General features: G+C 41.7%; 1 protein-coding gene and 1 long non-coding RNA gene across 3 annotated transcripts in view; one reads left to right on the forward strand and one right to left on the reverse strand.

Annotated features, from left to right (window-relative positions):
- Window positions 1-1195: 1195 nt before the first annotated feature.
- Window positions 1196-12775, reverse strand: LOC125275626. Its single transcript, XR_007186474.1, has 4 exons — window positions 11223-12775; window positions 9780-9881; window positions 2408-3043; window positions 1196-2337 (listed from the first exon to the last, which is right to left on the reverse strand). It is a non-coding gene; the product is annotated as an uncharacterized LOC125275626 (long non-coding RNA).
- A 160-nt stretch (window positions 12776-12935) lies between these two features.
- fgf18a (fibroblast growth factor 18a) overlaps window positions 12936-16676 on the forward strand; it is a 29880-nt gene continuing 26139 nt past the window's right edge. Inside the window, exon 1 of one of the 2 annotated variants that reach the window (XM_048202730.1) lies at window positions 12936-14143. In XM_048202730.1, coding sequence (XP_048058687.1) covers window positions 14112-14143 — 32 coding nt within the window. In that variant the 5' untranslated portion in view covers window positions 12936-14111. The remainder of the gene's footprint in view (window positions 14144-16676) is intronic. The other variant, XM_048202729.1, reaches the window with a different exon arrangement.

Raw genomic sequence — 16676 nt, forward strand, 5'->3', positions numbered from 1 at the left:
GCATGTGTCGTGCTGCTCACGTGAACAGCGTCGACCAATACTGAGAAGGCATTCGGATGTAAACACGGAAACATTGAACTGTGTTCACTGCGTCAACTGCGTACGGGGACTATTGGGGATTAAAAAAAAAATTGGATTTCATAAAAAATATCTTAATTTGTGTTCCAAAGATGTTCTTACGGATTTGGGAAGACATGAGGGTGAGTGCTTAATGACAGAAATGTAATTTTTGGGTGAACTAACACTTTTTAAAATTGAAATGCATGTTCAGTGTGATTGGATAAAGGTCTCAAAGTAGCTGTCATGCAAAATCCAAAATGCTACTTACAGACAACCTGTAAATGTGTTTTCGGTGATCTGGGGCCAGATGCACCAGCTGTGTGCAAGTTACAACTTAGACCTAGTTTTGACATAAAGGATTATTAAGTTACAACTTAGGCACTACTTAATATTTTTGCATTGCAGTGCCTAGTTAATTTATACTTAAACAGATTGACAGAATTGTTTTACCTGACAGATTTCAATCCTTTAGAAAAACATAATGTTGAAATTTACATTTGTTTACATTTTAAGAGACAGAACATTATGTGAATAAATTACTTTGTTAATGGCTCTTTAACATGAATGATATGTACATATAAAATGTTATTTACATAAAAAATACCTATTATGTTACTCATAATTAAGCAGCATCATATTTTAACGGAAACATATTTTTACCGTTAGTTATATGAGACAAGGATAAACTGAAATACACAGCATCTAAACTACTTATGCTCAAGCATTTGAAGGCTGCTATTGGATCATTGAGGGTAAATGTCATATTATGCAACTACACATTATGCTTTAAGAACAAACCAAATTAAAGCTGCAAGCAGCGATGAAAGGGCCCTCGCACCTGGGCTCACTGCCACACGTTGGCAAACAAAACAGTGAACAATGGGCGACATGCATGTAAGCGAGTAAATACAGGAGAATTATGGAAAAGTCAATTCAAAGTGCCACACTTCCTGCTGCCAACAGGTGGTGCTTTGACTGTAACTGAATATTGCCATGTAGATGTCCTCAGGCCAGGAGTATTATCAAACGTGAAGTTTGGAGCAGATCGGACATTGTATGCCTGAGTTACAACAACTTCCTGTTTCGTGGCGTTAATCGCATAACATTAGCACTTAGCCAAGTGTTGCATGATTTAACGTGTTTCTAGTATGTTTGGTACTTCATGGCATATTGATCATTTTGGAGAAGAATAATAATTGACTGAGCAATTACAATAGGGTCCTCGCACCATCGGTGCTCAGGCTCTAATAAAGTACATAATAAGTTACTAAGCTTCTAGTGACAACTTTATGTTCCAATTTAGATAAGAACTTAGAATAGCTGGTGAAACCCGTCCCAGATCACAATGATTAGGTGCATTTACATCAACATTTTAATGGGGAAACGTGTGATCCGATCGTGATCCGATAACTGAAAATGCATCTTAATGCCAGGTGTTTCTTGCTGTTTAGAGTCCAGTGCTATCACAGAGATGGGTTTGATTTCTCACAACACCTATTTCTCTGATATCTTTTAAGCAATAGGGACATTTTATGCACTCTATTGCAAAAAAAAAAAAAAAAAGTTGTCTTTGAACCACGATCAAGCGAATCAAAATCCTTAAATTATAATGATTCTTTTCCAAAACGTGAGGGGTGAATATAACACATTACAATGGATGCTTCGCTTCTGCTTGTGTCATTTCCTGAGGCCGTTATCAATGAAATGGCAAAATGCTTAAAGTCAGCATGAAACAGAAGTTGCGATAGTCTTTTTCTCCCTATTGTGACGTATATCCAAGTGAAACAGCTTCTCGATGAAGAAAAAATGTAGGGCGGGACTTGATTCTGTCAATAGGGAATTGATTTGGTGGTTGTGGTTTGCTATTGGTCGATTTCAGACAGGTTGCCACGCCCTTGCGCCAGTAAACACATCATCAGAGAAGAGATTTCGCTGCAAGTGGAAGTGGAAGTTATTATGATTCTAGATTATGAGGCACATGAATTTGAAAAAATAATGATGTGCGTGGATGAATCATTTATAATAAATACAGCAATATTCCATTTTAAAAAACAAAACAAGAATTGTCAATTTTGATTTCATAGAATAAGTTTTAAAAAAGAGGATTCATTTGGTACATACGACCTCCAGGATATGATGATCTCCTTCCCGAATGCAACTTAGGGAAAGAAGCAATTGCACGAAACATGACTTTCTTTTCCAGCTCCATTCAAGCAAAGGACAAATGCTTCCATTTCAGCTGTGGCAGGGCAAGACGATGATGTAAGTTTGCTGTTTCTGTCGGCGGACACATGTCAGATTCAGTCAGCCATTCAAAAACAATACCTGCTGCTAATTATACAATTACCTGTTAACCATCTCCGCCTGTGCTTTTCCTGCGAGTCGAGGAGAACGCTGACAGAGTTCCAGGATCTGGGCCCTGCCGCCCCCTGCGCACTGACCCCAGAATCCCTCCAACAAACACCAACAACTGCAGCGCTCCTGGGCCGCAGTGCCATACCTGTTAGTAATTGTTGGCAGGGTTCGCTGTGTTCTCCTCCATTTAGACAAGTTCATTTGGCTTGTCACTCCATTTTCTGAAGCCAACGGCAAACATTAGAACTCTTGTGTTTGCTGGGGAATGTTGGGTCTCTGCGCCAGGAACTTCAGGAATAAATTTACTCCAGTTGCTGGTATTTGCAGCAAAAAGACGTTAGCACTTGCTAACGGAGCTTTGTGAATTAAACTCATAGCTGACATTCATTGAGCCTGGCAGCAGACGTAAGTCACTACCTGAGAGGACACACTGCTTCTGTCAGATTCACATCGATGTCCAGACATGCTGGTCCTTGGTTGATTTGAACCAACTGATCTACATATGCCATCTTCAACCCAAAGTCAATGTGCTGTACATGCTGTATACATTGGTGATTTCCCGGAGGAAGGTGCTATTGCTCAAAAGTTGCTCTTTCATAGCTTAGTAGACACCAACAAGATGTTTCTCCTTGGAACAAATAAAAATAGACACAAATGAGTCACTTGTCATCATCCAGAAGGATGGTGATTTCATAACTTTATAGCTGATGCATGTAATTTCTGCACCACTAATGTCACCAAAAGGTGCAACTGCAAAAATGATGGTTTTCAAACAGGTTTGCCAATGGTCAGCAAACAAATAGTCCCGCCCCAAACTTACGCCATTGGTTGAGTCAGTGTAGCTGCATCAGGCTGCTCAAACAAACGGAGCAATGTTGTGAAAGCAGTGAAACTTTTCTCTTAAATCAACCGCCAAATGCCCTACAGCTGTCTCTGCAAATTAAGTTAAGAAAGGAGAAAGTATTTTAACACCCAAACAATTTAAAAACTTCAGCTTTATGTGATTTTTTTGGCATGCTATCAAAGTCTTGTCATATCTATAAATATACAAGATTGACTCTAACAGTCAGTGAAAGAGCATTGGCGAGGGTTGCTCTCAATTGGTTTCACTTGAGAAGAGTGTACGCCGCTCCATGTCACCAGTGTCATGTTAAAGTTATCACAGTCAACATTTCGCACTCTTTTTACAAGAACTGCACCACAGCGAGAAAAGTAAAGTTATCCCTCATCACCAAGACAGCTGTGATGGATTCCAAACACGAAGCGAAGCGTGGATTGATCTCCGAGCGCAAGAGTCGGCACCCCGCCACCTACATCGTCGCTAATAAAAACAATATTTCATCTCTTATTCTTGCTCGCTCACCCCTCAGTCTCCTTCATCTCCTCGCGGTGATATCACACACACACACACATGTCTTGCTGTAATTAATTCCTGACCCGTTCCCTTCGCAGCTGTCCTCGCTTGCGGTACAAGTGGCTAACAGGTTCTCATTTCAAAGCGCCGCGCAAATTCCGCAGCTCTGCGGCACTTGACGTTTTCACCAGGGCCAGTCATCAAAGACACTCAATAATGTGTCTCATACATTTACACATTGGGGAACGGTTTAGATTTAGTGAGTCACTGATAAAAGGAGTTTCATTGCAGATAACGACTTTATGATGAGATGTGACGCGCTAGTTCAACAGCCTTTCTATCATGTGCGGCCCTAATGAGAACCATGAGACCATGGACTACAATCACCCCCAATTCCAACACTGCGCTGGAACGGTACGATACTACAACAACCCCCCAAAAACCACAAACCATGTTGCCACAGATCTTAATCCAGTTTAGCTCAGGTCAGACAGGTTAACCGACAGACCAGAAGGTTCGTAACCACTTTGCATTAATGGAAGCATCCAATCTGGTTTCATATCTATCAACCACAGATCTTTAAAAAGACACGTGCGGTTTCCTTGTGCGGTTTAATAAGCTCTTTACTGGTAACCTGCGGACTAACCTCACCACAGAGGGACTGTAATTTCCAGACCAGACCCACGATGATTATCATATACTGCAGACGTTAAAGAGAAAGTGGCCAGTGAAAATCTTACGACTGTGAAGGTGCGATCAAACTGAGATTTGTCTCCTGTTTGAAAGCACAAGAGAGAGAACATATAGGTTTAGTTTTGCTATATGTTTTTAAACCGCATGCTGCGCACCTAATTTGGTGTTTCAGGACAAAAATGAAACTTGTTTGTAAATCTCTCATTATGCTATATTATCACCAAATACTTGTTTTATTTCAATTAGCATTGGTTTTGTATTCCGTTTTAGAACAGATTCATATTGGCCTCATAGATCTGAGATTATGCACCTCATTGTTCAAGTGAAAAATGATCACCCAAGCTTATTCACTTTAAAAGCTGCAGTGCATAAGAGATTTAGATCAATGAGGCCTATGATCAATCAGTTCAAAAAAAGGAGCACAAAACCTGTCTTAACTGAAAGAAAAGATTTTGATAAAAGGATTGAATCCAGTATTTGGCAATAATAAAGTATAATGAGAGATTTATAAGCAATTATTTGTAGGCTGATCATTTTTGACTTGGAACACCACAAGTGTAACAAAGACTGGGGGGAAAAAACAAAAAGCACAAAAACACCACAAAAAAGTTGGAAAGTTGTTGGAAAATCAGTAAGATTTAGTCCAATGCAATAACTAGCATTTTCAGGGGAAAATGACAGTCCTCACTGTTTCAAAATGACCAGAACACAATGAGACGTTAAATCAATTAGACTTTGCAGAGTCACCCTATTTTCACCTCTATATAAGGGTGTGTTCATACTTGGCATGTTTGGTTCGATTAAAACAAACTCGATTGCTCTGTTAGTGCAGTTCATTTGAATAAGTGTGAAAAAGTGCACAACCATTCGAACCTTGGTGTGCACCTAACAAGCAGACCGAGACTACTGAAAAAATGGGTCTCGGTCCGCTTCCAGACGAACTCTGCTGTGGTTTGAATGAAATATGAACGCAACACAGACCAAAGTCATGTAAAAGAACCAAAAACAGGACATGATGTCACAAGATGCAACCCTAAAATGGACAGAATGCTCAAGCATACTTGTTTTTTCTTGTCACAGTCGCGATTTTGTCCATCACATTTTGGTACAGGCATCAGAACTTCACGAGTTGTCAGCTCCATCATATACAATCATATGTACATGTAACCGGTCTTACTCGACTTTGAACTGGCATCTCCAGAGCGCCTCTTGAGTCCAGGGGAGGGAGGTTTACATGCACAGCTCTTACTAGCTTGCCTCCGTTACACTCACCCCTCTAAAAACACATTCCCAACTGGATCACGGCACCAAACGTAACCAGTCCTAATTGACCCACTCCGAGCGGGATTCAAACAAGCGTCTCTGCCATGGGAGGCGGGCATGCTAACAAGGACGCTAAAGACGAGGTTTACATGCACAGCTCTTACTAGCTTGCCTCCGTTACACTCACCCCCTAAACCTCACTCCCATCAGGGTCACGGCACCAAATGTAACCGGTCCAACCGGTAACCGGTGCTACTGCACTCTGGGCCAACCAATTCAAACCGGTGTCTCCACCATGGGAGGCGTGTGCGCACCATGGGAGGCGTGTGTGTCAATTGTTTTCAATGGGAACGCCGCGTTTTTTAAATGCCAGGAATGTAACGAGGCGCTGAGCGTCTTTTTCACGCTCAAGCGCTGAGAGCTGGGCGTTTTTTACTGGTCACCTCGAGTTGAAGAACGTTCAACTTTGAGTAATACGCTGCGCTCATCACTGTCACTTTTTAGCCAGCCGTCCAATCAGAGTGGAGGAGGGGCGGGACAAATACTACACCGGCCAACCGTCACAACATTCTTGCTGTACAGCGACATCAACAAACAGAGAACGAAACAAAATGGATGAGAAATTAATATTGCTGCTCTCCGAAAATACATAGCAAAGTAATTTCACATTGTGTCAACATTTTAAGTCTGAAACAAATTACCTGCAAAATCAGTTATAAGTAACAGTGCCGCAGATGCCACAACAAAGCGTCTCAACGGAAAAAAAAACGCTGCGCTGCAGAAGCGCTCTCAAGAGCTCACAGACGGGCTTTTTAAGCAGAGCGCCTAGCGTTTTCAGCTGGCTAAAAATGCTCTGGTGGACACACAGCCTAAAGACTGTAGCCTCTAGCGTCAGTCGCTAGCATGCCTCTTAAGGCCACAGGAGTGAGATTTACATGCACAGCTCTTGCGTCCGTTACATACACACATACAGCAAGCGCATATAGTCCAGCACGCAGAATTGTTTTAGGTGTTTGACAATTTCCTTTGCAAAATGTATGTCATAAAAGACGTTTTTTGTTATTGTTTTGCATCTTTAGGTTCGGTGTTAAAAATGACAGTGTGAACGCTAAGTGAATCAGGATTAATATATTATTTTCTTTTTTGTGGTCCGGACCAAAAAGAACCAAGAAAACCGAACTGCAAGTGTGAACACACCCTAAGAAAACCTATAAGTCAAAACAATGTGGTTTTTATAGTTGCTGACATGTCAGATTGACTAAACCAGGGGTCTGTTTCAGATGGAGGGAGTACTCTGTAAAACTGGATTGAAAACAGTCATTATTTTTGCAGTTCAGTTTGGTGACACTCAATATTTACACACTTCACCTTTACCTATGATAAGGACATTCAATCCCGAATCTACAGCCATGACCACAAGCCAAGTGCAATATAAATATGCAATATGCTTGACATGTAAATATCAGTGTAAGTTGTGGTGCAGCAAGGTAGAGAAGCCAATAGAAGCCCACATGCACACACAGCTGGTCTCGAGTCTTTGTCTGACTTGATTCACCTAAAAAGCTGTGTTCCATAAGTTTAGATCTGTGAGGCCTACAATCAATCAGTTCAAAAAAAGCACAAAACCTGTCCTAACTGATAGAAAAGAAGTTTATAAAAGGATTGAATCCAGTATTTAGCAATGATAGTATAGGCTAATGAGTGATTTATAAGCAATTATTTGTAGGGTGATCATTTTTAACTGAGAACACCACAAGTGTAATTGATGATTGGGGGGAAGCACAAAAAATACCACAAAAAAGTTGGAAAGTTGTTATACCCTGTGTGAGCAAAGTCAGTAAGACTTAGTCCAATGCAATAACATTAGCTAGCATTTTTGGGAAAAATATAATCCTCACTGTGTCAAAATGACCGGAACACAACGTGAGGTTAAATCAATCTAACTTTGCAGAGTCACCCTATTTTCACCTCTTGGTTCGATTAAAACAAACTTGATTGCTCTGTTAGTGCAGTTAATTTGAATAAGTGTGAACGCTACTATCAGAACCCTGGTGCGCACCAAATAAGCGGACCAAGACCACTGAAAAAATGGGTCTCGGTCCACTTCCAGACGAACTCTGGAATTGACTAAACCAGGGGTCTGTTTCAGATGGAGGGAGTACTCTGGAAAATTGGACTGAAAAGTGTCAATATTTTTGAAGTTCTGTTTGGTGACACTCAGAATTTACACACTTCACCTCTACCTGTGACAAGGACAGGCCCCTACCATTCAATCCCAAATCTACAGCCATGACCACAAGCCAAGTGCAATATAAATATGCAATATGCTTGACATGTAAATATCAGTGTATGTTGTGGTGCAGCAACTATGTGAGCAGGTAGAGAAGCCAATAGAAGCCCACATGCACACACAGCTGGTCTCGAGTCTTTGTCTGACTTGATTCACCTAAAAAACTGTGTTGCGTAAGTTTAGATCAGTGAGGCCTGCAATCATTCGGTTCAAAAAAAGGTATACAAAACCTGTCCTAACTGATAGAAAAGAAGTTTATAAAAGGATTGAATCCAGTATTTAGCAATGATAGTATAATGAGTGATTTATAAGCAATTATTTGTAGGGTGATCATTTTTAACTGAGAACACCACAAGTGTAATATGATTGGGGGGAAGCACAAAAAATACCACAAAAAAGTTGGAAACTGTGTGAGCAAAGTCAGTAAGACTTAGTCCAATGCAATAACATTAGCTAGCATTTTTGGGAAAAAGATAATCCTCACTGTGTCAAAATGACCGGAACACAATGTGAGGTTAAATCAATCGGACTTTGCAGAGTCACCCTATTTTCACCTCTATATAAGGGTGTGTTCATACTTGGCATGTTTGGTTCGATTAAAACAAACTCGATTGCTCTGTTAGTGCAGTTCATTTGAACACACTTCACCTCTACCTGTGACAAGGACAGGCCCCTACCATTCAATCCCAAATCTACAGCCATGACCACAAGCCAAGTGCAATATAAATATGCAATATGCTTGACATGTAAATATCAGTGTATGCTGTGGTGCAGCGACTATGTGAGCAGGTAGAGAAGCCAATAGAAGCCCACATGCACACACAGCTGGTCTCGAGTCTTTGTCTGACTCAGACTGTATTGAGCTGAAGTGATTGATGTTAATTGTAGAACAGAATGGAGGTATTAAACACAGAGAAACTCACAGCCAAACACATTGCCAAGACAGACTCATTAACCCACAGCTCTTCCTCTCGTACCATCTTGAAGCAAGCCATCTCAAACAGAGACAATACGAGTGTGTGTGTGTGTGTGTGTGTGTGTGTGTGTGTGTGTGTGTGTGTGTGTGTGTGTGTGTGTGTGTGTGTGTGTGTATGTGTGTATGTGTGTGTGTGTGTGTGTGTGTGTGCAGCCTCAGCCAAAGATCAATAGCCCAAAGCTGCAAAAGCAAAGACATGGGCAATCAATACTGCCGCTACAAGCAGCGAGCAGGGACTGAAAGAAAGAGAGGGGGAAAGACGAGAGAATGAATTAAAGGGACAGGACAAAAAGAAAAACAATCTCTACAAATCACCCTTAAAATTCAGAGCAACAAAGCCAAAAAAATCCAAGAGCTATGCACTTAGCGCAGGGTTCTCATACTTTTTGCCTAATGAATTTCTGTGACTTTTCCATGACCTTTCCAGTCGTTTGTGATTACTGGATAAGGATTCACTAATAAATCATTCAGACCAATCTGTGAATCGGTTTGACTAATTCATTGAAAAGAAGCGACTCGAAAAGAACAGTTTGCTCACAAATCAGACATCACTATGGCTCATGAGCAATATTCACTTGATACAAGAACAATATCTAGCCGATGAAATATTTTAGAGCATAATTAGAGCAGTGTGCATTCATTATAGAAATTTTCATGACATTCAAGATTCATTTCCATGAACTGGAAAGAACGATTATAAAATTCCCCAATATTTCCAGCTTTTCCATGATTGTGGGAACTCTATTAGTAAATACTTTGGATTTTACTTAAATGACTTGCTGTCTCACTTGAGTCTGAGTACATCGGGGCCTCCAGTCCAGTAATGTTTTTATTACATTATTAGTACCCGAACCTGATGAGCTGAAATCACCTGCCGTCCCCTGCACAACCTGCGCATCCAAAACAGAACAGAAGTATAAACTTACTGCACTGTGCAGTTTATAATATTGTGTGTGTGTGTGTGAATATAAAAATATTATAATAAATATAATAAATATAAAACATATATGGGTCAATGACGTGACGGGACATTTTTTTGTCCAAAGGCCTTAATAATAATAAAAAACAAAGATATGACATCCAAAGTATTTAAGGTAGTACAACTAGATCTCTTTTATTGAATCCAAAAGGTTTTAATTATATTTTGATACACATAAAGGTATTTTAAAGATTTTGTCAAAAGGTCATTCGGTTTAGCCATCCAAAGACCAATATAGCCATTTTATTTGTGATTAAAAAATCTTAAAATGAAATAAATGTTTTATTTTGAATAAAAAAAAATTTCTGCCATGGTTTTATATCATCATATATCAACATAGTGAAAAATGGTAATAAAATTATGTGTAGAAGTCGTTGCTTTGTTATGAGAAAGAAAATCCGGAAAAATGAATTTCATTGATGTCATTCAGAGTAACCAATGTAAAGGGCCATTTTGGATCAAGTCATGCGGTCAGTATCATGTGACAGGATGTGACATCATTCAGACACCTCCACAGGACCACATGGTCATGAAGCAAAGTAACTAACTCTCTCTTAACTATTTGAAAAATTCATGTTTTCACTTGCTCATACACATCCCGAAACATCAGGTCATTCGGTACAACCACTATAAAACATGGAAAATGTTTTAATATTTTAAAAACTTGTACTAAATATGAATTGTTTGATTGTCCTTTTGTCAGCTAGCTAGATATCAGCCTGTTAGCATTGTTTGAAAATACTGTCGTTCGGTAAAACCAAAAGTGTCAATCGGTAAAATGAAAATTTTGGTTAAACCGAATGACTTTTTTGGTGACAAATTTTGTCCATCTTGTAAAAAATGACAAAAGCAGTGTTAACTGATTATAAAAACCATTGTTAACACTTAATAAAACTTCAAAATTAATTATGTCTCCATTATGTTTTTTTTGTTTGTTTTTTTACACTTTTAAACCTTATTCGTCAATGACCCATATATGAACTAAATTATATACAACTTTATAATAAATACAATAACACATTTTTAAAAAATTTAATTAAATCTGTATAGAAATGTTTTTGGCTGTCTGATGAAATAACAAATCATGAAAGAGATTTCTGGCTTTATTGGATACATGTCGAACACAAACAAGTCAAGACTCGTTGTATACTGTACATTATGCCAAATTTACATACTATGCACAGTATACATTTTATCTAATGCAATAAAAATAAGAATGACTTGCTAGAATTGTTGCACTTGAATAGCTTACCTGATATGAGGGAATGAGGGCAGAGATCCTAAAGACGCCCTCTAGTGGAAGCACAGCACAGAACACAATAGGAAACCGGATGTTGGAGGTGACGGACGTTGAGAAGACCGGAGGGAAATGGTATCTAAATGTCAGGTGAATTAATAATGGTTCTTATCTGCCTCTTCTTTCCTCCTCTCCGTCCCTCCTTTCCTCTCTCTTCCTCTGAAAAACAACTTTCTTTCCAATGGCACATACTTCATGAGGTGGGAGAGGTTGAACAAGAAGCAAACATGAATGCATTTAGATGAGAAAGTCAATGTGTGTGTGTTATGATGGGTGGAGGGGACCAAAGGGATGACCTGCAAGTTCAAATCACTGACTAACTACTGACCCTCATGTCCCACTATTAATAACTGTCTTCCAGCTCACACACATGCACATGACTGTTGTGTTTGAGTTTGTGCGTGGGTTTACTTAGTTACATTTTGAGTTCCTAAACGTCCCCAGAAGTTAGTTAAATACATCCTTAATTAAGCATAATCAGGCTGGATTTAAAGAGGTTTTCAGTTAATCAGACTGGGAAACCAGCAAACTGTCTTAGGCTGGTTTATTTATTTATTTATTTATTTATTTATTCATTCAGCAGGGTAGGATTTTGTTCGCAGCTAACAGGGAATGTTCTCAGAACTCTAACGTTCTGGCAAGGTTCTCTCAACGTTCTTCCAGTAACATTAACAACGTTTGCAAAACGTAATTTATACATCATTCATGAAACCTTTTTTCTGAAATGTTTTCTGAAATCTTTAGTTTACTTTTAAACGTTATTACATACTTATTAAATACAAAAATATAAAATGAGATGTTTCCTTGATGTTTTCCCTAAAGTTCACATAAATAAGAAAAAAAATTTTTTAAATCATTGTAAAAACTGGACGTTTTGAACATCCAGAGAACATTTAGAAATGGGAATGTTAATGGGAACATTAGCGAAACCTTCTTAGAACTATATAAAACAACAGATGTCTATGGTACGTCCTCATTTAGATAGCTAAGTAAAAGTGTGTGTGTGTGTGTGTGTGTGTGTGTGTGTGTGTGTGTGTGTGTGTGTGTGTGAGAGAGAGAGAGAGAGCGGAGGGGGGGTTCGGAGAGGGTGGGTGAGTGTTGGCTTGGCTGACCGTCTGCGGTTCTGTCGCGGTGCTGAGAAATGTTCCTTTTGGATCGGACCGTGAGCTTTCATACCTCCCTCTCGCTTTCAAACGAACCGTCTCTCTTCACTCTGCCCTCTTGAGTTTTACAGTCATGAAACGCAACAAAATGCATCAAAAGCACTAAACTTCTGGAAGAACCATAAAGCGTTCTGACTGGTCCCGGTTTACACGAGGTGGGGGATTTGGGTTTGAACCAGGGGCCGATTTTTACCCTCTTAAAGTGTGGGGTTAGTTTGGGACCCGGCCTGAGCTTGTTTCCCTGGAGTCGATATAGCGGAAGCGCGATGCGTCCCGGTGGGACCGCTTGTGCGTGCGCGAGCGCGCGCTCCTTTGTTGAGCACGGTGACATTGGCGAGTGTTTTCGCTGTAGTCGGGCGACATCACACAGAGGCTGAGTAATCTCGTTTGGATCCAATAAGTATATGTGTGTGAGTGAGAGAGAGAGAGAGAGAGAGGGGGAAGCAAAAGGAGAGGGAGCGAAACAGAGAGAGAGAGAGAGAGAGAAGGGGGGCTGGGGGAGGGAGGGTGGATTGATCTGAAATCTTGTTCTGTTTTTTTTTTTTTTCTTTTTTTCTTGGAGTGATTTCTGCGCTCTGCCGTGGAGCTTCAGAAGACAAACGAGAGGAGAAGAAACAAGCCGCGTTTACGCACAGCGCGCGCAAAAACGCGTTGTTAGTTTTTGCATCCAACGTTTTACGTGAATTTGTGAATGAAAGCGGCTGAGGAAGAGGAGGCGGCGCAGGTTAAGTGGACGCTGCATCCAGTGCACGGGTCGCCTTCTTTAATGCGCAAAAAAGACGCGTTTTACCTCACCGACCGAAGCCCTTTCGTCGGGCAGACTTTTGCGCTGTTCTGGGGGGAGCTGCAAACTTTCTTCATTTTAAAAAATAAATAAAAAGCTCAGATTGCATTCTTTCCCCCTTCAAACATTTTGGAGGTGATGTCATCGGCCCGTGTTTTGGCTGCTGTTGCGCTGGAGCTCCAGAATTGAGTCCGGGAAATCAGGTGCAGGGAGCTGCTGTCGCGGGTGGCTGCGAGCGTGTGCCTCTCACCCCTCCGCCTTTCCATCTGCTTTCACTTTCTCCCCATCATCATTTCCCCGTCTCCCCGGCGCAGCAGCCATGACCGAGCACGCTCCAGGGTACCCGGTGTCCAGCTCGCCGCCGCCGCGTCTTCATCGCTCCATCCCCGTCCAGGTGCTTTGCCTCCCGCGACGCGTCATTTCGCCCGTGGCGGCTCAGCATTGACACAGACTCTTACGCGCGCGCATGCACTCCACGGAATTAATCAGTTTTAATCCTTATCTGTGGACGGACATTTTCAGCAGGAAAAGTTACGGTCGGACTTGCTTGGAAAGTTTTTATGAGCGGAAACGGCGTATAGGTGTGGGTCGCGTTTGAACTTCGCTTCACCTGTTCGTCAGACTCCGGAGGATTCAGCTGCGCCCCGCCTCGCCCCGCCCCGCCCCCTGCCCGTTACCGACCGCGAACCGCAGCCATCCGTATCGGCGGTGGCGCGCTCACACCCCGCTGACCCCGAGCCGCCCGTTGACGGTGAAAAGATGCAGTCCACCGGCGCCAGCGGGAACGTCCGCCGACCCTGCCTTCAAACGGATTAAACAAACCGGATAGACGTGAAGCCGTGACCCGGAGAGCCGTTTCTCAAGCGCGCACGGAGCCACACGGACGCGGAGGAAGCGATGTGGGCCTTTCTCTCCACGGTGGCTGTCTTGTAAGTCATTTCTGAATGACCTCATGCAGAATGAGTTGTAATGCGTAAATTATTAATGCTGCTTTCAAAAAAGCTCAATTACCAAAGTCTGTGTGCCACACGCTTCACTTGACATGACAAACTCCAAGTCTTGCATATATAATGATATTATGACATCACACTTATGGGTTACCATGGACACGGATGTCAATCACACCCAGCTCAGGTAAGACCCATCCAATGAAAACAGCTCCAAAGGTGTGTCTGCCACTCTCCTTATTTTCCTTTCATTTTTTGTTGTGCACACATGGCAGTCATCTTGAGATGGTTATCATTCCTTTCCCAACCTGTGGATGGGACCAAAGGGCCTCTGATAATCCATATCCCGAAAGGCAGACGGAGAGCCTGTCTGGTCCCGAGCTCTCCAAATTACTAATAATAACGCCCAAGGATGGTTGTTCAAGAAGGCACAGAGCTGGCACCTTATCTGCTGTCTGGAAAGAGCGGCGGCCGCATGACCTTCTCTGACAGGAAACTGCAGTTTAGAGACAGAAAAACATCAAACAGAGCTTTAACATTCTCAGACAGTTGTGCAGAATTAGCCAGGAATTGTGGAAGTGAGACTAGATCATGTTGGCTTAGCGTGTGCGCTTGTTCTCAAGGTTGGTGTCGTTACAAACGGATTCAATGTCTAATGATTAAATGCACCATATCTGAGGTGATTCGGGGTCTGTAGAAACAGAAAAAGACAGCAGACAGATGTGTTGAAGTCTCGTTGGCCTGTGAAAGCGAGAGGTGTCAGGTGCGCTAGAGGTTATTTGTTTGAGATGAGGTGAAGATAAGTTAGTTCCCATTTATCAGACACGTTTCTTTCAAAGCTCTTCTCAGTGGAGCACCTGCCTTGCTCAAGGCCGTAGCGATAAGCTGTAGACAATGGAAGAAGACTTGATTAGTGCACCCATGTAATCAGGACAGAAAAGTATAAAGCATATTCTCTACAAGAAGAAAGATGAAATGCATGGAATTGAACATATTTACAATTCCTAATGGCTAAAATCAAGTCTTGCCCTTATTTTTTTGTCATGAACATTGTGCTTAACTGATTTTTGTATCTTTTTGGAGTATGTTTTACAAGAAAATACTATTTCAGTCTTTCTACTTGCAGTTACTTTGTAACCATTTGTGAAATTCACTAGAAATTTTGAAATGAAATTCGTTGCGAAACAAATCCTAGCAGTTTTTTTCTATGTTGGTTGGTGCTTCTCTGGAAAAGTGCTGCTGTTTTTCTGGTGAAGCAGGTGAAGAAGTCTCACTTGCCAAGACTGATAAGAACACCAGAAGCAAAATAGGTTTGAAACTTCTAAAATTCTAGGAAAAGATATTTCCATTTCAGGACCGATCCAGTGACCTTGAGTGAGTGCTGCAGAAATCCAGGCTTTTACAGTGACATATGTTACATGCAACAGTGCACAAATGGGACTTTCTGTTCCTGTAGATCTTTCAGAGAACACCATTGGAACATTAATCTTAAGACTCGCAGCACCTACAGCCCTGACTGCATTTCTCTTTCCTTCCCTGTGCTGCTATATTGTTTAAAGTTGGCCAGCGGTGTAAATTGTGCTTGAAGGGTGTGCAGGGTGATTTGGGATACGACTCCACCTCGCTGCGCTCAACTCTACACACGAACGCCTTCAGGAATCATTCTGTCTCAGGTTTGATGATGTCATCACCTTGCTTGTTTTGGCCACCGACAATAGCGCTCAGTAGAGTAAAGCTCGCAGCTACTTTCTTTCTTTCTTTCTCCTTCTCTCTCCCCATTCCCCCCACCTCTCTCTCTTTCTCTGGCAGGCCGCAGGCTCGTTGTGGTTTGGGAGGGATACGGAGAATCCGAGGTTGCAGCTGAAGTAGTTTTTTTTTTTTTTTGCATTTTCTTTCCCTCTTTCTCCCCTCACTCTCTCTCTCTCTCTCTCTCTCTCTCTCAGTGAAGCACTACTGTTTTAACAGCTGAGAGTTCTTACGGGACCCTGAGCCAGTCTCACCTGCGCAGCCAGGGTTTGGCAGCTTCGCCAACCGTACGTGCACAGATCCGCAGCCAATGTGTGCTGATCTGCAGCCAGCATGCACAGATCTGCAGTTTGCATGTGCAAACCGTGTGCAGTGTGCATGCATGACCTCTGCTGCCTATTGGTGAAACACAACACATGCACACTAATGCATATCAGTCAAATTTAAAGCATGTGTGTATGGTAGACACATACCCTAAAATGAAAATTGTCCCATGATTTACTCACCCTCAAGTCATCCAAGGTGTATGACTTTCTTCTTTCAGACAAATACAATCAGGAGTTATTTTAAATAATGTCCTGGCTCTTCCAAGCTTTATAATGGTAGTGAATAGAGGATGAGATTTTGAAGCCCAAAAAAGTGCATTCATTTGTAACGGAGGCCAGCTAGTAGTCGCTGTGCGAGTAAACCTCATTCCTCTGATCTCAAGCCTGCTTGTTAGAGCGTCCGACTCCCACACCGGAGACCCAGGTTCGAGGCCCGCGCAGAG

This window comes from Megalobrama amblycephala, linkage group LG9 (assembly GCF_018812025.1).
Source record: "Megalobrama amblycephala isolate DHTTF-2021 linkage group LG9, ASM1881202v1, whole genome shotgun sequence".
Taxonomy (NCBI): Eukaryota; Metazoa; Chordata; class Actinopteri; order Cypriniformes; family Xenocyprididae; genus Megalobrama; species Megalobrama amblycephala.